Genomic DNA, 23205 nt, shown 5'->3' with positions numbered 1-23205 from the left:
TCATGAAGGGGTTAAAAAAAATATTTTTTGTAGACCTGTGTTTCCTTCCCCTTTGTTTGTCAATGTTAGGCTGTGTTCACACTTGTATTATGAATTCTGTTATTCTAGAAAAAAACGGAATTCATGCCAGGAATGAATTCTGTCACATGACAGACACCATTGGCTCCAAATGGACTGAGCGGACCCATAATGGGGTCTGTAAAATTTCATCATGATGTCCATCATTTTACGTGAAAAAATTAGTGCAGCATGTGCTATCAACAAAGATGTCAACCGAGTCGTAATGAACAAATGCGCTGGGACATCAATTCAGTGCGGCTTCCCAGCTTATGATAAACCATAACATGACTGCCTCTATAGTATGTGCACCAGGGATAATTCATGCTGATGTCTGTTATGAGGTTCTCATTACAATCATTTGTGACTTTATGAACAATATATTATATAGTCATGTGACACTCCTCTGGAGTCCACGTTGAAATGAAATTCAGAACCAATATAGTAATGTCAATAGTAGTGTTTATTCTTCCATATTCCATCTGAACATTTCATGTTTTTGCTGCTTCTTTCAGGGGATATCTACTATTTAACAACCAATTACGATCCTTTTTTCACAATTTGGTTACAAATTACTTGTATTTTACGTTACCTCAAGGTTTAGAAACTTAGAGCAAGAGGTTATCTAAGCCATGGCAGCAAAGCCAACTTGGTTATTTCCAAAGTCGTAAATAGAATAGTACTGCCGAAGAAACACATCTCCCAGAATCCAAAGAGGTTGCCCGTTTCTAGAAGGCAGGTATGTGGACTCAAATCCAACAACACAGTATCCATTGATCTGAAAAATACAAGGAGAAGTGATGCTTCCACAGGGACAGTTACATGTTATTTTCACAAATGTATAACTAAATTATATGATTAGGACAAACAGGTTAATTATTGGCATATTGAAGGAGAACTTGTGATACCTGTAGGATGTATCCAGAAGGAGGAATGGAAAATTGGACTCCACTGATCGTAAAACTGATTGGTGGCAGACTCTGTACATTGTTGCAATTTACATAGTACTGTGCAGAGAAATGGAAAGTATGAGGATAATCATTTTACTTCTTGGATAGAGCTAAAAGGGAACCTGTCAGCATGTTTAATATGAAAGTAGTGGTATTACTATATACAGTAGATGCATTTTCCTTATAAAAATCATACCTTTTTGTAGAGATCGAATTTTCCAGGCACGAGAAATCTTGCATAGAACTTATATGCTAATAAAACTGTAGGTGCACTGGGGGTGTGGTAATGCACTGGGAAGTAACAGTCCAAAGGCACTGACACCCTCAAAATGCACCTCCAGCCTGTTTTACATACAGTGAAGGAAATAATGATTTGATCCTTTGCTGATTTAGTAAGTTTGCCCACTGACAAAGACATGAACAGTTTATAATTTTAAGGGTAGGTTAGTTTTAAGATTGAGAGATAAAATATCAAAAATAAAATCCAGAAAATCACACTGTATAAATTATATGAATGTATTTTCATTTTGTAGTGAGAAATAAGTATTTGATCCCTCTGGAAAACAAGACTTAATACTTGGCAAAACTCTTGTTGGCAAGCACAGCAGTCAAATTTTTTTGTAGTTGATGATGAGGTTTGCGCACATGTCAGGAGGAATTTTGGTCCACTCCTCTTTGCAGATCCTCTCTAAATCAATAAGATTTTGAGGCTGTCGCTTGGCAATTCAGAGCTTCAACTCCCTCCATAAGTTTTCTATTGGAATAAGGTCTGGAGACTGGCTAGGCCACTCCATGACTTTAATGTGCTTCTTTTTGAGCCACTCCTTCGTTGCCTTGACTGTATGTTTTGGGTCATTCTCTTGCTGGAAGACCCAGCCATGACCTATTATTAATGTCCTGGTGGAGGGCAGGAGGTTGTCACTCAGGATTTTACGATACATGGTTCCATCCATTCTTCCATTGATGTGGTGAAGTAGTCCTCTGCCCTTAGCATTTCTCTTCCTCCAAACACTGTGAGTTGAGTTAATGCCAAAGATCTAAATTTTTGTCTCCGCTAACCACAGCACCTTCTCTCAATCACTCGCAGAATCATCCAGGTGTTCATTGGCAAACTTCAGACGGCCTGCACATGTGCCTTCTTGGGCAGGGGGACCTTGCGGGCACTGCAGAATTTTAAACCTTTACGGTGTAATGTGTTACCAATGGTTTTCTTGGTGACTGTGGTCCCAGGTACCTTGAGATCATTAACAAGTTCCCCCTCTGTAGTTTTAGGCTAATCTTTCACCTTCCTCATGATCAAGGAAACCCAACAACTTGAGATTTTGCATGGTGCCCCAGATCGATGTCGATTGACAGTCATTTTATATTTTCTTACTATTGCACCAACAGTTGTCTCCTTCTCACCCAGCATCTTACTTATGGTTTTGTAGCCCATTCCACCTGTGTGCAGGTCTATGATCTTGTCCTTACCATCCTTATAAAGCTCTTTGGTCTTGCCCATGTTGTAGAGATTAGAGTCTGACTGATTAATTGAGTCTGTGGATAGGAGTCTTTTATAAAGGTGACTATGTAAGACAGCTGCCTTTAATGCAGTTAACGAGTTGATTAGGAGTGTCTAACTGGTCTGTAGGAGCAAGAAATCTTAATGGTTGGTAGGGGATCAAATACTTATTTCTCACTGCAAAATGCAAATACATTTATATAATACATTTATACAATGTGATTTTCTGGATTTTATTTTTGATATTCTATCTCTCAATGTTAAAATTTACCTACCCTTAAAATCTCAGTGGGCAAACTTATAAAACCAGCAAGGGATCAAATAATTATTTCCTTCACTGTATGGCTTCTACACTAGATTTGTCATGACAATACATAAGATCTTTACAAAAGAGGTGGAATTTTTATTGAGAGAAAAGCACCTATACAGCCATAACACTATGCTCACAAGTTAGAACATGACAGATTCCCTTCAGGAAATATAGAAGCATTATTACCTCTCCATTTTGCCCTTCCTGGGCACCAATATATTGTAATAGATCCCCAAGGTATTGTTGAGGAATGGTAAGAAGAGGAGTCCCTGTATCCACAATGCCCTGGCAACCCTGGCTGCACCAACCACTGGCCTGACCATTAACAGAGAACCTGGAGACAATGGATGAAAGGGTCACATTAAAAGCAAATATAGATTGCAGTAATAAAACAAAAATCATGTTTCTGTGACAGCTAAACTGTGAGTCAGAGTGGTCAGGGAATCCAAGGTCAAAAGCCAGGAGGGTACATCATAAACAGAAGGAAGAGACAAAAGTGTAGTCAGGTAACATTCCGAGGTCAGAGTACCGGGAGGATAGCGGATCAGAGCTGAAGGGGTTAAACAGGCGGATGGTCAGTACGAAGTCCAAGGTCAGGCAACAGATCAAGCGTATAGAACTCAAGGCACAGAGAGCACAGCCCAAACCTCACAAGGTGAATGTACGTCTGGCAGTGGTCTGAGAAAAGCTGTTCAGTAAAGTAGGCATGGCCATTACCCGGGACAGTGAACACCTGAGACAGCCGACGCCTACCAGTCACAGATTGGCTAGTTGAGTTGTCAGTCGACACACCAACAGCTCAGCACACCCCTGAACCAGACTGAATGGTCATGCTGTTAATCAAAGTACTGACGGCCGAGCTGTCAGTAACTGCATCCCAGACATCCTGAGGGGTAGAACCGTGTCTTGAGTTTCTTGACTCAATCAATGTAAGTCTGAATAACAACATAACATCTGAAAACAGGATGTAGTGGAATGTTATAGATTATACCTCGGTCAAACAAAACAGACGATATAAGGAAGGAAATAGATAGATAATTGCAGAGAATATGCAAATATAATGCCATATTTTAAAGAGAATGTATCACTTTCATATTTTTCCTAAATAAAGGTTTAAACTATGTCTATTTAACAGCATTTTTGACAGCATCCATATGTTTACATGGACCCTGGGAAGCCGTGGTCTCTAGATGAGTGAATAACATCTGTGAAAGAGATTACTGGGCCTGTTCTATAACCTGTGTAAAAGTAACTATGCAGGGAAGAAGGAGGTGTGCTGTGAACATCACCTATTAATATAGGATCCATCATCGACATCTGATTTAATTGTATTCCTGTCCACCATGTTAATGAGATGGCTACTGAGAGGTAAGCTCTACGGAGCAGGGAGCTGACTTAGACCACGTTCACATGTTCAGTATTTAGTCAGTTTTTTACCTCAGTATTTGTAAGCCAAAGCCATTAGTGGGTGATAAATACAGAAGTGGTGACCTGTTTCTATTAGACTTTCCCTCTGATTGTTCCTCTCCTGGTTTTGGCTTACAAATACTGATGTAAAATTCTGACCAAATACTGAACATGTAAACGTTGCCATATTGTGATACTCAGTGGCCAGTGCAAAAAACAACTACAACATTTAAAGACTGTTTTTAAATTGGATGTGGAAAATTAGAAAACTCTTCACCATAATATATATTATGTAATCAATAGGTCATAATGTAATGATGTGTTGTATTTACGATGCTTTATATACAGTGGGTACGGAAAGTATTCAGACCCCTTTACATTTTTCTCTCTTTGTTTCATTGCAGCCATTTGGTAAATTCAAAAAAGTTCATTTTTTTCTCATTAATGTACACTCTGCACCCCATCTTGACTGAAAAAAAAACTGAAATGTAAAAATTTTTTAAATTTATTAAAAAAGAAAAACTGAAATATCACACGGTCATAAGTATTCAGACCCTTTGCTCAGTATTGGGTAGAAGCACCCTTTTGAGCTAGTACAGCCATGAGTCTTCTTGGGAATGATGCAACAAGTCTTTCACATCTGGATTTGGAATCCTCTGCCATTCTTCCTTGCAGATCCTCTCCAGTTCCATCAGGTTGGATGGTGAACGTTGGTGGACAGCCATTTTTAGGTCTCTCCAGAGATGCTCAATGGGGTTTAGGTCAGGGTTCTGGCTGGGCCAGTCAAGAATGGTCACAGAGTTGTTCTAAAGCCACTCCTTTGTTATTTTAGCTGTGTGTTTAGGGTCATTGACTTGTTGGAAGGTGAACCTTCGGCCAAGTCTGAGGTCCAGAGCACTCTGGAAAAGGTTTTCATCCAGAATATCTCAGTACTTGGCCTCATTCATGTTTCCTTTAATGACAACCATTTATCCTGTCCCTGCAGTTGAAAAACACCCCCATAGCATGATGCGGCCACCACCATGTTTCACTGTTGGGATTGTATTGGGCAGGTGATGAGCAGTGCCTGGTTTTCTTCACACATACCGCTTAGAATTATTACCAAAAAGGTCTATCTTCGTCTCATCAGACCTGAGAATCTTATTTCTCATAGTCTGGGAGTCCTTCATGTGTTTTTTTTAGCAAACTCTATGCGGGATTTCATATGTCTTGCACTGAGGAGAGGCTTCCTTCTGGCCACTCTGCCATAAAGGGGCGACTGCTGGAGGGCTGCTTGACTTTGTGGAACTTTCTCCCATCTCCCTACTGCATCTCTGGAGCTCAGCCACAGTGATCTTGGGGATCTTCTTTACCTCTCTCGCAAAGGCTCTTTTCCCACTATTGCTCAGTTTGGCTGGACAGCCAGATCTAGGAAGACTTCTGGTGGTTCCAAACTGCTTCCATTTAAGCATTATGGAGGCCACTGTGCTCTTAGGAACCTTGAGTACTGCAGAAATTCTGTCATAACCTTGGCTAAATCTGTGCCTTGCCACAATTCTGTCTCTAAGCTCCTTGGCTAGTTCCTATGACCTCATGATTCTCATTTGGTCTGACATGCACTGTGAGCTGTGAGGTCTTATAAAGACAGGTGTGTACCTTTCCAAATCAAGTCCTATCAGTTTAAATAAATACAGCTGGACTCCAATGAAGGAGTAGAACCATCTTAAAAAGGATCACAAGGAAATGGACAGCATGTGACTAAAGGTACCGTCACATTAAGCGACGCTGCAGCGATAGCGACAGCGATGCCGATCGCTGCAGCGTCGCTGTTTGGTCGCTGGAGAGCTGTCACACAGACCGCTCTCCAGCGACCAACGATGCCGAGGTCCCCGGGTAACCAGGGTAAGCATCGGGTTGCTAAGCGCAGGGCCGCGCTTAGTAACCCGATGTTTACCCTGGTTACCAGCGTAAAAGTTAAAAAAACAAACAGCACATACTCACCAGCGCGTCCCCCAGCCTCTGCTTCCTGACACTGACTGAGCTCCGGCCCTAACAGCACAGCGGTGACGTCACCGCTGTGCTTTCACTTTCAGTTTAGGGCCGGCGCTCAGTCAGTGTCAGGAAGCAGAGGCTGGGGGACGCGCTGGTGAGTATGTGCTGTTTGTTTTTTTAACTTTTACGCTGGTAACCAGGGTAAACATCGGGTTACTAAGCGCGGCCCTGCGCTTGGTAACCCGATGTTTACCCTGGTTACCAGTGTAAAATATCGCTGGTATCCTTGCTTTTGCTGTCAAACACGGCGATACACGGCGACCTAGCGACCAAATAAAGTGCAGACCTTCTAGCAGCGACCAGCAATTTCACAGCGGGATCCAGATCGCTGCTGCGTGTCAAATACAGCGATATCGCTATCCAGGTCGCTGCAACGTCACGGATCGCTGGCGATATCGCCTAGTGTGACGGTACCTTTAAATATGAGTTGCTGAGCAAACGGTCTGAATTCTTATGACCATGTGATATTTCAGTTTTTCTTTTTTATTAAATTTGCAAAAATTACTACATTTCTGTTTTTTTCAGTCAAGATGGGGTGCAGAGTGTACATTAATGTGAAAAAAATGAACTATTTTGAATTTTATTAAAAAAAAGTGAAACTTCTATATTACATAGAGACATTACAAACAGAGTGATCGATTTCAAGGGTTTATTTCTTTTAATGTTGATGATTATAGCTTACAGCCAATCAAAACCCAAAAGTCATTATCTCGGTAAATTAGAATACTTTTATAACACCAGCATTAAAAAATGATTTTAAAATCCGAAATGTTGGCCTTCTGAAATGTATGTTCAGTAAATGCACTCAATCTTTGGTTGGGGCTTCTTTTGCATCAATTACTGCATCAATGCAGCGTGGCATGGAAGTCATCAGTCTGTGGCATGCTGAGGTGTTATGGAAGCCCAGGTTGCTTTGATAGCATCATTCAGCTTGTGTGCATTGTTGTGTCTGATGTCTCTCATCTTCCTCTTCACAATACCCCATAGAGTCTCTATGGGGTTAAGGTCAGGCGAATTTGCTGGCCAATCAAGCACAGTGACACTGTTGTTTTTAAGCCAGAAATTGGTACTTTTGACAGTGTGGACAGGCGCCAAGTCTTGCTGGAGAATTAAACTTCCATCTCCAAAAAGCTTGTCAGCAGAGGGAGTCATGAAGTGCTCTAAAATTTCCTGGTAGACGGCTGCGCTGACTTTGGTCTTGATAAAACACAATGGACCTACACCAGCAGTTGACATGGCTCCCGAAACCATCATTGATTGTGGAAACTTCACACTAGACCTTGGAAATCAAGGTCCCAGAGTCTGGAGGAAGAGTGGAGAGACAGACAATCCAAGCTGCTTGAGGTCTAGTGTGAAGTATCCACAATCAGTGATGGATTGGGGAGCCATGTCATCTGCTGGTATAAGTACACTGTCTTTTATCAAGACCAAAGTCAGCGCAGCCGTCTACCAGGAAATTTTAAAGCACTTCATGCTTCCCTCTGCCCACAAGCATTTTGGAGATGGAAGTTTCATTCTCCAGCAGGATTTGGCACCTGTAAACACTGCCAAAAGTACCAGTACCTCGTTTAAAAACAATAGTGTCACTGTGCTTGATTGGCCAGCAAACTCGCCTGACCTTAACCCCATAGAGAATATATGGGGTATTGTCAAGAGGAAGATGAAAGACACCAGACACAACAGTGCAGATGAGCTGAATGATGCTATCAAAGCAACTTGGGCTTCTATAACAGCAGTGCCACAGGCTGATCGCCTCCATGCCATGCTGCATTGGTGCAGTAACTGATGCAAAAGGAGCCTTAACCAAGTATTGAGATCTTTTAGTAAACATACATTTCAGCAGGCCAACATTTCAGATTTTAAAATCATTTTTTTTCAAGCTGGTGTTATAAAGTATTCTAATTTACTGAGATAATGACTTTGGGTTTTCATTGGCTGTAAACCATAATCATCAACATTAACAGAAATAAACACTTAAAATAGATCACTCTGTTTGTAATGACTCTATGTAATATATGAGTTTCACTTTTTGTATTGAAGAACTGAAATAAATTAACTTTTTGATGATATTCTAATTTTATGAGATGCACCTGTATGTGCTTGTATTAGTTTAACTATTCACTTATGGAGAACAAATTATCACAACATCTGCTTAAATTGTAGATATGTGTACATATGTAAGTTTATATATATTGTGTGTGTGTATATATATATATATATATATATATATATATATATATATATATATATATATATATATATATACAGTACAGACCAAAAGTTTGGACGCACCTTCTCATTTAAAGATTTTTCTGTATTTTCATGACTATGAAAATTGTAAATTCACACTGAAGGCATCAAAGCTATGAATTAACACATGTGGAATTATATACTTAACAAAAAAGTGTGAAACAACTGAAAATACAGTATGTCTTATATTCTAGGTTCTTCAAAGTAGCCACCTTTTGCTTTGATGACTGCTTTGCACACTCTTGGCATTCTCTAGATGAGCTTCAAGAGGTAGTCACCGGAAATGGTTTTCCCTTCACAGGTGTGCCCTGTCAGGTTTCATGCCTTTTAAATGGGGTTGGGACCATCAGTTGTGTTGTGCAGAAGTCTGGTGGATACACAGCTGATAGTCCTACTGAATAGACTGTTAGAATTTGTGTTATGGCAAGAAAAAAGCAGATAAGTAAAGAAAAACGAGTGGCCATCATTACTTTAAGAAATGAAGGTCAGTCAGTCCGAAAAATTGGGAAAACTTTGAAACTGTCCCCAAGTGCAGTTGCAAGAACCATCAAGCGCTACAAAGAAACTGAGGATAAGTTTATCCGAGTCACCAGCCTCAGAAATCGCAGGTTAACAGCACATCAGATTAGAGACCAGGTCAATGCCACACAGAGTTCTAGCAGCAGACACATCTCTACAACAACTGTTAAGAGGAGACTTTGTGCAGCAGGCCTTCACGGTAAAATAGCTGCTAGGAAACCACTGCTAAGGACAGGCAACAAGCAGAAGAGACTTGTTTGGGCTAAAGAACACAAGGAATGGACATTATACCAGTGGAAATCTGTGCTTTGGTCTGATGAGTCCAAATTTGAGATTTTTGGTTCCAACCACCGTGTCTTTGTGCGACGCAGAAAAGGTGAATGGATGGACTCTACATGCCTGGTTCCCACCGTGAAGCATGGAGGAGGTGTGATGGTGTGGGGGTGCTTTGCTGGTGACACTGTTGGGGATTTATTCAAAACTGAAGGCATACTGAACCAGCATGGCTACCACAGCATCTTGCAGTGGCATGCTATTCCATCCGGTTTGCGTTTAGTTGGACCATCATTTATTTTTTAACAGGACAATGACCCCAAACACACCTACAGGCTGTGTAAGGTGTTATGATCCTGGTGGTAAGGAACACATGAACTGACCTGATGGGTAAACCAAAAATAAGGACAAGCTCTGGGAATGTGGGAACTTTACTGACCGCAATTCTGATCCTATCAACAAACACTATAGGCAGCCGTGGAGCGTTCCTAACTCGGCCTAGACGCCTCGTTCACAGCCTGAGAAACTAGCTACCCCTAGAGAGAAACAAAGCCTCACTTGCCTCAGAGAAATTTTCCCCAAAGTGTAAGCAGCCCCCCACAAATAATAACGGTGAGATTAAGGGGAAAACACAAACATAGAAATGAAAATAGGATTTAGCAAATGAGGCCCGCTAATAACTAAATAGTCAGAAGATAGCAAGGAATCTGTGCGGTCAGTATAAAATACTACAAAAGTATCCACGCAGAGAATACAAAAAGACCCCCACACCGACTTACGATGTGAGGGGCGCAACTCCGCACCCCAGAGCTTCCAGCTAGCAATCAAATAGCATATAAGCAAGCTGGACTGAACTCATAACATACTGAGAAACATTTTCAAAAAGCAATGAGCAAAAATGGACTAGCATAAACTTAGCTTCGCCACGAGGAGACAGGTCACAAGGGAAGTCCCAAAGAGATCTGAACCAGTACTGAATACAACGACAGCAGGCAACAAGTAAAGGTCCAGATGGAGTTAAATAGGCAGCAGGCCTAGCAGGAAATGAGGCAGCTGGAGTCCAGCTACAGGCCAGCCGTAACACTAAAAGCCACCAGAGGGAGCCCATGAACAGAACTCACAAAGTACCACTCATGACCACAGGAGGGAGCCCGAGAACGGAATTCACAACAGTAAGGGCTATTTGACCAAGAAAGAGAGTGATGGGGTGCTACGCCAGATGACCTGGCCTCCACAGTCACCAGACCTGAACCCAATCGAGATGGTTTGGGGTGAGCTGGACCGCAGAGTGAAGGCAAAAGGGCCAACAAGTGCTAAGCATCTCTGGGAACTCCTCTTTGGAAGACCATTTCCGGTGACTACCTCTTGAAGCTCACCAAGAAGAGAATACCTAAAGTTTGCAAAACAGTCATCAAAGCAAAAGGTGACTACTTTGAAGAACCTAGAATATAAGACATATTTTTAGTTGTTTCACACTTTTTTGTTATGTATATAATTCTACATGTGTTAATTCATAGTTTTGATGCCTTCAGTGTGAATTTACAATTTTCATAGTCATGAAAATACAGAAAAATCTTTAAATGAGAAGGCGTGTCCAAACTTTTGGTCTGTACTGTATATATATATATATATATATATATATATATATATATATATATATACTGCTCAAAAATAAAGGGAACTCTTAAAAAAACTGAATGTAACGACAAGTAAATCCAACTTCTGTGAAATCAAACTGTCCACTTAGGAAGCAACACTGTTTGACAATCAATTTCACATGCTGTTGTGCAAATGGAATAGACAGCGGATAGAAATTATTGCCAATTATCAACATGCTCAATAAAGGAGTGGTTCTGCAGGTGGGGACCACAGACCACATCTCAGTAACAATGCTTTCTGGCTGATGTTTTGGTCACTTTTGAATGTTGGTTGTGCTTTCACACTCGTGGTAGCATGAGACAGACTATACAACCCACACAAGTGGCTCAGGTAGTGCAGCTCATCCTGGATGGCACATCAATGCGAGCTGTGGCAAAAAGGTTTGCTGTGTCTGTCAGCATAGTGTCCAGAGGCTGGAGGCACTACCAGGAGACAGGCCAGTACACCAGGAGACATGGAGGGGGCTGTAGGAGGGCAACAACCCAGCTGCGGGACCGCAACCTCAGCCTTTGTGCAAGGAGAAACAGGAGGAGCACTGCGAGAGCCCTGCAAAATGACCTCCAGCAGGCCACCAATTTGCATGTGTCTGCACAAATGGTTAGAAACCGACTGTGTGAGGATGGTCTGAGTGCCCGACGTCCACAGATGGGGGTTGCGCTCACAGCCCAACACCGTGCAGGACGCTTGGCATTTGCCACAGAACACCAGGATTGGCAAATTCACCGTTGGCGCCCCGTGCTCTTCACAGATGAAAGCAGGTTCACACTGAGCACATGTGACAGACTTGACAGAGTCTGGAGATGCCATGGAGAGCGATCTGCTGCCTGCAACATCCTTCAGCATGACCTCTTTGGCAGTGGGTCAGTAATAGTGTGGGGTGGCTTTTCTTTGGAGGGCCACACAGCCCTCCATGTGCTCACCAGAGGTAGCCTGACTGCCATTAGGTACCGAGAGGAGATCCTCAGACCCCTTGTGAGACCATATGTTGTTGCGGTTGACCCTGGATTCCTCCTAATGCTGGACAATGCCAGACCTCATGTGGCTGGAGTGTGACAGCAGTTCCTGCAAGATGAAGGCATTGAAGCTATGGGCTGGTCCGCCCGTTCCCGAGACCTGAATCTGACTGAACATATCTGGGACATCATGTCTCACACCATCCATCAACGTCAAGTTGCACCACAGACTGTCCAGGAGTTGGCGGATGCTTTAGTCCAGGAACGGGAGGAGATCCCTCAGGAGACCATCCGCTACTTCGTCAGGAGCATGCCCAGGCGTTGCAGGGAGGTCTTGCAGGCACTTGGAGGCCACACACATTACTGAGCATCATTTCCTTGTCTTGAGGCATTTCCACTGAAGTTGGATCAGCCTGTAACTTCATTTTCCACTTTGATTTTGAGCATCGTTCCAACTCCAGACGTCCGTGGGATATTAGTTGTGATTTACGTTGATAATTTTTAGGTTTTATTGTTCTCAACACATTCCACTATGTAATGAATAAAGATTTGCAACTGGAATATTTAATTCAGTGATATCTAGGATATGGGATTTTAGTGTTCCCTTTATTTTTTTGAGCAGTGTAGATATATAGATAGATAGATAGATAGATAGATAGATAGATAGATAGATAGATTATATATATATATATATATATATATATATATATATACATACATACATATATATATTTATTTATAAAATCTACACTGCTCAAAAAAATAAAGGGAACACTAAAATCTAATGCAATGTTTCCATGTTTGGTTGACGTGAGACTAATCACAATCTGTTTGGGTTATGTAAATCTAAGCTAGGACACATTTCTTGTAATACTCACTCATCAATAGCGATCTGCCAGTAAATCTGCTCAGTCACTGGAGCCCAAGTGATCTGCCCAGAATACAGGCTGCTGTCCACTCCCCCAAAGATCACTTCTCCAGATTGCCTAGTAAGATAGAGCACACATTTATATATCTACTCACTTGTATTGCACTATCAATTTCACAGAGGTTCACAGACGTTACCATCACTGTCCTCATCAGGGCTTACAATCTAAATCCCCTGTCAGTATGGCTTTGGTGTGTTCGAGGATACCAGAGTAGCCTGAGGAGATGCCAGATTATGGTACCTAGAGCTCACCAGCAGAAATAACTCTAGGGGCGCACTCTAAAGTTCAATGCTCAGACTAGATTCACATTCATGTGCTAGTACTTGTTAAGGCAGATCCAGACCATTTTTTCTTTATTTTAGAAAACCAGTCTGATTATGTTAATCAGACACTGATCAGAGTTTGATCTGAGTGGGATTCTATTTTCTCGGAGGTGGAGAGAAAAAAAAAAGTTTCTCCAACACCTCCATTATGCCACTCCATGAAAATCAGAGAGAACTCGGATATCATGCGAGTGCAGTCCGATTTTTTTTCACAGACTCATTGACATGGCCATGACCATTTGTGTCTGTGATGTGACAGATCCATTTATTTTAAGAGTTCAATTTTTTTGTTCCTGTAACAACACAAAAAAAACCCTGAGCGCCAATGTGATCTATAGCTATACTTGATCATTTTCAGGCCCTCAGGATGCAATATATTGTTTATAGCTATCTAGAGCCTTATCTTTTTTTTTATTTTTGAGTTTCCATAAAGGCTTGTTTTTTTTCAATGCCATCCACTGAGTAAGCATAATATCATTTAAAGGGATTGTTGTGTATCAAAGATAATTACTCCATAGGCTCAGGGACACAAAATAAATAACAAAACAAGACAGCTTCTAGAGTTATGAAAATGCATAGGGTACTTTTCAAGCTATTTAGCTAAAGTGAATGCTCTCCTCCCTATCTGAATTCTCCAGCAGTAATCCTTGTGTAGGCATATAAGGCAGATCTACATCACTGCTTCCTATTTTTGCCCTAGAACCTTTCTTTCTTATTCATATTTATCTGTAAACTATTGTCTCACCTTTGTAGGTGGTGGACGGGGCCTAGTGCTGTAAGGCTTTGGGCACAGGGAAGTGAGTGCAATGTAAGGGAATGGCTGTGGTAAGCCTAACCACCCCTCCTACCCACTCTTCCATCCTTCTCTAAGCTTCCGTGGAAATGAGAGACAGGAGACCTACCCGATGCATGGTTCTCTGACGCTGCAATCTGGACCTACTCATCCTCTGATCCCCACCGCTCCAAGCTAACTATATAACAGGCAATGCAGGAGCCAACATCCCGTGAGGAATATATGGGTGTGCTCAACTTTTTTTTACTTCTTCTGATGGATGGGGAGGAGCGGAGCTTAAATCAGGCATGCAGTGTATGTGTTGTATGCTGAGAAGAGAGTGTCTGCCAATCAGGTGCCCACCGGAGGATCCACCGATTTCACGATGGGCCAGTCTGCCAGAGTAAACCCACTCAAACGCGGGGAGAACACACAAGTTCCTTTATAAATATTGTCCATGGTGAGATCTGATCCAGGAACCCAGTACCCAGTCCTATGTTTTGCATGTTCTTGCTTTATATTCTGTGTAACCAAATATTTTCCTACAGTGAATACATGAATTTATATGTTTTCATTAAATGTTAATAGATTAAACTTTCTATCATCTAATTTTCATTTCTGGTAAATTACAGTTGCCTTTCATTCGTACATATTTTGTGAACCCCACTAAATGGAGCCTCCGAGTTTCAGGGTATGATATTCACAAGATTTCTCATTTAGTAGAAGTGACAGACAATGACTTCATTGTGTCAGATACTATATGTATATTTAGACCTTTTTTGTAAGATCAGTAAAGCTGATCAGCTATCAGCTGAGGTGCAGTACACCAACGCTGCACACTGTTTACATCCGGCAGCAGTGGGTGGTTTGGTTATTGAGGGTGTCAGACCTCACCAATCTGATGCGGATGACCTATCCTAAAGACAGGTCATAAATATAGAAATCTTGGACAACCCATTTGAGTCATTCAAAAACTGGAAAAAGGCTTAAGTAAATTTGTCACACATGCATTGCATGTTTCGCCCATGTAAGACTCCTGCTTGTCCTGGAGAGTGTTCAGTTATGGTTGGCTTAGGCTACAGTTCAGTAGTCCTTTAGTGGGGGAACCTTCCAGCTTGTCACCATTAGTGACAGTACCCTATTATAACAAGGCCAGTTGAGGTTTCTTCCAGTTTGAACTGCCTGCACTTCTCCTTATAGTAAGCAGCATTCATATATGCTGTGCTCCATAATGCGGCTTTTGCCCTTTCCAAGGAAATACTCTATACAGGTTACAAGTGAAAGGATAGATACAAGGGCACAATATCTACTAAATAGGTGTGGAGAAGGGTGCCAATTTTGGAAGATCTGCTGACAGCAATAAGGAGTTGGAGGATAATTTAACTTGACAAGGAAGACAAAACATATTTTTGTCAAGATTGTTGTCGGCCTGTTTTTGGTGCTTACCCAGTGAGATAGAAACTGAACACAGGTTGTGGAATAAGATTTTGTTGTATGAGCCCCTGTACACCAGTTGTAGCATCTCCGGCAGACATTGATTGGTACGCCATTCCAAAAATCCCATCAAACTTGGCATAATAAAAGAAGCTGCTTGGCTCTGTGACACTCAAACCAAATTCTTGATTTTGAATAGCCAGACTTTGTACCTACAAGATACAATAAATAAAAATTGATTCACCCTGGCAGTGTCCTACCATAAGTAAATTCTAAAATCAAATAAATGTTAGTATTAAAGGGGTTTTCCTGTTATGATATTGAATAGGAGCTGAGCTGCAGCCCTCAGTAATGGTTCCATTCACTGTTTAAAATTGGCCAGTGCTGGAGCTGAGAACAGCAGATCGGTGGGGTTTTAGGGTGTCAGATCCCCACCGATTTAGTATTGTTGACCTATGTTATCCACTTTATGTACATGTATTAAAATCTGTATCAATATACTCTGTTATAGGAATAGTAAATGGAAAACCTCAGAGGCAGGGTAGATATGGGTAGACAGGGTACACATGAAATATATGGCCATAAAACAATGTTACTCAAAATAGTGCACCAATGCCGCCACATGTGTACCAATGGACAATACGTAGGACATATCAGTAAGTAAACAGAAGAACAAAGAGAAACATTGAATATAGAAGTCCAATGATTATGAAGAGATATTTTTTTATAGTGTATAGATCAACAAGTGAGGTAGGGGTGGGGAAAAAAATACCAGGAAGAAAGAGGACACACCACAAGTGACAAAGAGGATTGCAAGTTATGTCACTAAAAGCAGTAAGATTAATGTTGTACAAAATTAAAGATAAAGTGCCTATGTCCTAAATTTCAATAGGCAGTCTAATGGTATCAGTATACTGCTATATGTAGTGTATAGATGTTGAAAGGGTAAGGCAATCAGAAATAGTAAATATGTGCTGGTATATAGAGGAGGATTGAAATAGAGGAGTAAAAGTGCATGTGCCAAAATTGCAAGAGGCTAAGTAACCACAGCTATCTATAGCAATTGTCAAGTGACATGATATAGATATTAGATATAACGCTGTAAATAGTGAATAAAACTTCTCGTAATTTCCTGGTGCACGTGGACTTTTGTCCCTTGGATGCACCCACCCCGACGCGCGTTTCGGCATCTGCCTTCATCAGGGACAATGAAATGTGCAATATGATGCACATCATAAGTGCTGAAAGGTTGTGAGTTGGAAATTTCAGCCCCTTCCACCTGCACATGACTATTTTTTGCTTGGAGTGTCAACCATAGGTTAATAAGTACTGTATATCTATAAGGTATGCCATAAGTGTCCATTAGATGCTTGTTTCCATATGAATGAATGGAGAGAGCCATGCTTGTGTGGCTGCCTCACTGTTCCCCATTGTGCACAATCTGTCCCTGTTCTTAAGACAGATGCGAGTTCCAGCAGTGGGACCCACATCTTTTAGATATTTACGGGGCCCTATTTTCAACATCTGTGGGAAGTAGGCAAATATGATTTGAATCCCCAGAATGTCTTAATAACAATATGCATCTAACAAAAGTCCTAACACTTTGAATTAATTTATTAATACTCACAGTGACGGTGTCATACCCTAACACTCCAGTCATGCTGCCGCTCCCATAGGACATTGCAAACTGTTGGTTATTGGTACTATATGTAGATGACTGTCCCGGATTGAAGAGTGGGTGATTGGCTACATATTAAAAATACGTTTAGTGTAAGAAAGAGAAATCTGATATAAATATAAATCAGAAATAATAACAATATTACATACTCATTTTATATTACCCTGACATTTTTTTTGATTTTGGTAAAACAGTCAGACTGACTGTAAGGGCTCGTGCACACATTAAGTATTTGACGCACAAATTTGTGCACCATTTCTGCATCTGTTCACAAGAAAGACTTAGAGGCAAAAATGCACATTTTTCCAGAGTTTTTTACTTCCATTTTGGTGCAGATTTATTCCCACTCATTAGTATTGGAGAAATCTGCACCAAATCTGCAAGTCACAAATAAGCAACTGGTGCTTGAGACTTCAGGATTCTCATTCACTTTGTTGGTATAAGGAAACTCTTCAGGGTTTTGTGACAAATCTAGACTGAAAAAACACAGCAAAAACTCAACATGTGCACACAGCCTAATACATAGTCCATCTAGTTTAACCTATTAGCTATAAGCCGAAAGACTTGTTTCTTTTAGAAACAAAAAATAATTTACTACGGTAAATCAAAAAAACCCAGAGGCCAGTACAAGATATTTTGGTGCTCTAGGGAAATTAGTTAAACTGCCCTAGAAATCTATTGTATCCACCAAAATGTGCACATCCGAGTGAAAAGTGCCTTGAAGGTATAGATTTCTCGTGACTGATGTATTGGATCTCCACAAAAAATTAAAGTCATACCACTACTTCCATATGTAAATATTTGCTGACAGCTTCACTTTAAGGTACCCAAATGTTGTACATTAGTTGTCAGTTGAACCAGTGGAATTTAGTAATCATTGTGCTCCTACTGGCTGACAACTGTAACAGCAGCAGAGCTCTCCATCACTATATATTACCCAGGCTCTTGTGTATTGTCATGTCCTTTACTGAGCAATCCCGTTCTGTATAGGGTGGTAGCCAGCGTCTAGATTTATACTGCGGCGTACAAGATATTCTGACATTGCACAACGTCTGGAAGAGAAGAGGACTAAGGAGCAAGGATGAGAAACACCATCAGCCATAGTCACAATTTCCTGCTCCTCCTGAACCAGATAGTGCTTCTATCAGTTTGAGGAGGGGGGCACTGTTGAGTAAGGAGGATGCCCTCACAATGTTATGCATTGCTGTGTTAAAAGAACTTGGACATGCACCTCTCCTGGCTGATGGACGTCTTCATCTGCTGGTCATCCTACCCATTGAAAGTCCTTCGCAATTTGATACCACAGTGTTGATTCCAAACATGTTCGATTAACACTGTACACAATACTTGTACACACTCTACCGTTACATTACTTTATGAAATGCAACCTACTGCATGCTGGACTTTGACAGTATGTAGACGCGACCCAAAGATTGGAAGAACCAGTATCAAAGGCAACTAGGAAGTTCTGAGGTGGTGTTCCAATGCTGATCTCGCCAAAATAATAGTTCTATGAAAAAAAAATATGAATTACACATATTCAATCAATGTTAACATAGGAATCGAGAAGCTATTCTAAGCACTTGCACTAAAAAGTACATACATTCAAATACATAGGTTCATAGGCCACGCCATAGTTGTTTAGACTATTTAGATTGTATTTTAGAGCTGGTTCTTTTACATGAGTTTTCATGAAATCCTCCAGGATTCCTTTATCCCTCATTGTTTCCTTTATGGATTTCAGTCTCTTCAATGGGACCCTTAAATAGAAAAAGATATATTGGTGTCATCTTATCCAAATTGCTTTTTTGATATTAAAGGGAATTCTTGAAAAGAGATGGCAAACGTATTGATAGACATGACCCTGATGCGATCTACTACATTGTAAAGGCAGTGTTAGCTATTAGTGATGAGCGAATATACTCGTTACTTGAGATTTCCCGGCACGCTCGGGTGTCCTCCGAGTATTTGTAAGTGCTCGGAGAATTAGTTTTCCTTGCAGCAGCTGAATGGTTTACATCTCTTAGCAGCATAAGTACATGTGGGGGTTGCCTGGTTGCTAGGGAATCCCCACATGTAATCAAGCTGGCTAACAGATGTAAATCATTCAGCTGCTGCAAGGAAAACTAAAACTCAGAGCACTTGCAAATACTCGGAGGACCCCTGAGCGTGCCGGGAAATCTCGAGTAACGAGTATATTCGCTCATCACTAGTGTTGAGCATTCCGATACTGCAAGTATCGGGTATCGGCCGATACTTGCTGTATCGGAATTTCCGATACCGAGATCCGATACTTTTGTGGTATCGGGTATCGGGTATCGCAACAACATTAATGTAATAATGTGTAAAAAAGAGAATTAAAATAAAAAATATCGCTATACTCACCTGTCCGACGCAACCGGGACCTCAGCGAGGGAACCGGCAGCGTTGTTTGTTTAAATTTCGCGCTTTTACTTGGTTACGTGAAGTCCCGGCTTGTGATTGGTCAGGGCGGCCATGTTGCCGGGACGCGGACCAATCACAGCAAGCCGTGACGAAATTACGTCACGGCTTGCTGTGATTGGTCCGCGTCCCGGCAACATGGCCGCCATTAACCAATCACAAGCCGTGACGTCACGGGAGGCTGGACATGCGCGTATTTTGAAAAGCGCGCGTGTCCAGCCTCCAGTGACGTCCCGGCAACATGGCCGCCATTAACCAATCACAAGCCGGGACGTCACGGGAGGCTGGACATGCGCGTATTTTGAAAAGCGCGCGTGTCCAGCCTCCAGTGACGTCCCGGCAACATGGCCGCCATTAACCAATCACAAGCCGGGACGTCACGGGAGGCTGGACATGCGCGTATTTTGAAAAGCGCGCGTGTCCAGCCTCCAGTGACGTCCCGGCAACATGGCCGCCATTAACCAATCACAAGCCGGGACGTCACTGGAGGCTGGACACGCGCGCTTTTTAAAATACGCGCGTGTCCAGCCTCCCGTGACGTCACGGCTTGTGATTGGTTAATGGCGGCCATGTTGCCGGGACGCGGACCAATCACAGCAAGCCGTGACGTAATTTCGTCACGGCTTGCTGTGATTGGTCCGCGTCCCGGCAACATGGCGCCGTGACCAATCATAAGCCGGGACGTCACTGGAGGCTGGACACGCGCGCTTTTCAAAATACGCGCATGTCCAGCCTCCCGTGACGTCACGGCTTGTGATTGGTTAATGGCGGCCATGTTGCCGGGACGCGGACCAATCACAGCAAGCCGTGACGTAATTTCGTCACGGCTTGCTGTGATTGGTCCGCGTCCCGGCAACACGGCCGCCCTGACCAATCACAAGCCGGGACTTCACGTAACCAAGTAAAAGCGCGAATTTTAAACAAACAACGCTGCCGGTTCCCTCGCTGAGGTCCCGGCTGCGTCGGACAGGTGAGTATAGCGATATTTTTTATTTTAATTCTTTATTTTACACATTAATATGGTTCCCAGGGCCTGAAGGAGAGTTTCCTCTCCTTCAGACCCTGGGAACCATCAGGAATACCGTCCGATACTTGAGTCCCATTGACTTGTATTGGTATCGGGTATCGGTATCGGATTGGATCCGATACTTTGCCGGTATCGGCCGATACTTTCCGATACCGATACTTTCAAGTATCGGACGGTATCGCTCAACACTACTCATCACTATTAGCTATTCCTACATCAGAGTCCCTGTTGTAAGGACCAGCTCTGTGCAGGCAATGAACTACAAGTGATTGCTGCTGTTATTTAGATTTTTAATAGGATCAGTACAAGCTACACTTTATGAGCAAAGGTATTGGGACAACTACACATTACACCTATAAAAGCTTCTGACATCCAATTGAAGATCCATAGCCACCCAACTTGCACTCTTCTGGGAAGGCTTTCTACAACATTTTGGAGTGTGTTTATGGGAATTTCTGCCCATTTATCCAGAAGACAATTTGTGATGTTGGATGAAAGGACCTGGTTTTCAATCTCCATTCTAGTTCATACCAAATGTGTTCGATGGAGTTGAGTTCAGGGCTTTGTGTGAACCAGTCAACAACCTCACACAACCACGCCTTTATAAACTAGGATTTGTATATTATGGCACAGCCATGCTAGAATAGAAAAGGGCCTTCCTTAATCTGTTCTCACAGATTGAAGTATACTATTATTATATAAAATTCCCACTCATCTGCTCAACAATGGCACCCCATGTGATGTAGTTCTTGACACACAGTTCTTGTGCTGATGTTAATTCCATAGGTTTGCAATTCTGCAGTAATTGAGTAGGCAGAACGTTGGCAACTTTTATACATTTATGTGCCACAGCACTTGGCAACCCCCTTGATAACTTTACATGATTTCCACGCCATGGCGGTGTTGCTCTGATGCTTATATGCTTTTTCTTTCCAATTCTACCACTCATAGTTGATAGTGAAATATTTAGGAGGTAAGAGATTCATGAACGAACTTGTTGCAACAGTGACATCTTATTACAGAACCATGCTCAAATTCAGTGAGCTCTTTAGAATGACCCATTCATTTATAAAGCTTGTAAGGGCAGATTGCAGCTACATACTTGATTTTAAAGGGGACTGGATAAAAAAAACTGGTTAAAAATATGAATGTAATGATTAAGTATGCTGTACGAATACTTTTGTCCATGTTGTAAAATTACCAAATATGCTGAAGTTCAATGAAATTCAATTATTTGTTTCCATTTTGAGATACAATATTTTGGCATATTTTACTAAATGTCCTAATCTTTGCGTATAATATTCATCATTATTTGACATCTTTTTATCAACATGCTCACCTTACTTGGGCCTCAGACAGATGGAGGAAAAAGCATAAAAGAATTACCAACTTCATGTTGATGCCTTTCAGCTCAACCATGTGTGAGTAAGAGAATTCACATTCTGCCTTTTATATCGACAAAGACAATTCAGTGATAATAATTTTCCCCTGCCTCCTTCTTTCTTATCAGTTATTTCCAAGTTTTGTACCAGATCAAAATTTGTATTATAAAGTCATACAGATAAGAACCATGTAAAAACAAAGAAAACCAAACACAGGTTCATAACACAACTTCAGTTCATACCTTCATAACTTACTTCGAAAAGTTGAAGCACAATTGTAATGGGTGCTTAGCAGAGGTGAACGGATCAATCTGCTGAGGGTTGACTTCGAATTGAAGGGTCTCAAATTCACAGATACCCATGAATTCGAACACTTTGTGATTAGATTTATAAGGATTGCAAAAAAAGGCTATTTCACACACTGCTGAAGACAGAGAGCAGAATAATTACGTCAGGTATGGCCTTCCTCAAAGTGGCTTACAGCTTTCACATCACATAGTACACTGTGATTGGCTGAGCTAGATTATCACTTGGACTATAAAAGATGAGGGCCAGTCAACCAGTGTCATTTTAGGATTTTACAGTGTAGGGATAGGAGGTTAGAGTGACCAGGAGAGCTCCAAGGCCAAAAACTTAAATCTCTGAAATCCGGATGGGCAGGTGCTCCATCCTCAGCACTATAGCCCACTTTTGAGGAGCTGTAACGCTGCATGGTGTTGAGGCCTACATGATGTACTAAAGCCGCGGCCTCTACTGCGGACCACTGCTGCCCCAGGATAAGGAGAGGACTCTTGCCTTGTGATCCTCTGCTGGCGGTGAGAGGCTGGTCGGTGGCGGGGAACTCAGACAAGGTGGGTCTCCTTGGTGTTCTCATCGGGAGGTTTCCTGTCCTTCTGAAGTCTGACAGGGTGCAGGCCTGTGTGGAAGTCCATGGCAGAGTCTGCACAGTTGGAACTGACCTCGCGCTGTTCGACAGCGGGAGTTCCAGTCTCTGCACTGTATTCCAGCAGGGGGTTGTTTGGCCCAGCGCTAACCTCTTCCCAGCACATTGTTAGAGAGGCCGTACAGATATCCTAACTCCGGGGATCTTGCAGTTTCCCATCATCCTGTTTATCAGTCTTTGGGGTTACCCTTGCAACTCTTCTGTGAGGGTTTTCTTCAAGATTTGAAAGGCAAAAGCTGGTGAAGTTCCTTTACATAGGCCTGATTGGTCAGCTTGAATGCTGAAAATACATTAGGGTATGTTCCCACAGTCAGTAAACTCTGTGGGCTGGACGCTGTTTACATCTACAGCGTCCAACCCGCAGT

General features: G+C 42.0%; 1 protein-coding gene across 1 annotated transcript; it reads right to left on the bottom strand.

Moving 5' to 3' along the window:
* Positions 1-503: 503 nt before the first annotated feature.
* LOC143818107 (gastricsin-like) lies at positions 504-21932 on the bottom strand. Its single transcript, XM_077299527.1, has 9 exons — positions 21855-21932; positions 18650-18806; positions 18439-18556; positions 16996-17114; positions 15381-15580; positions 12789-12896; positions 3005-3152; positions 966-1064; positions 504-835 (listed from the first exon to the last, which is right to left on the bottom strand). The coding sequence occupies exons 1-9, from the start codon at positions 21908-21910 to the stop codon at positions 683-685; spliced, it is 1158 nt and encodes a 385-aa protein (XP_077155642.1). The 5' UTR covers positions 21911-21932; the 3' UTR covers positions 504-682.
* Between the last annotated feature and the right edge of the window lie 1273 nt (positions 21933-23205).

Source organism: Ranitomeya variabilis, chromosome 3 (genome assembly GCF_051348905.1).
Source record: "Ranitomeya variabilis isolate aRanVar5 chromosome 3, aRanVar5.hap1, whole genome shotgun sequence".
Taxonomy (NCBI): Eukaryota; Metazoa; Chordata; class Amphibia; order Anura; family Dendrobatidae; genus Ranitomeya; species Ranitomeya variabilis.
This window is presented reverse-complemented; position numbering and strand designations above follow the sequence as displayed.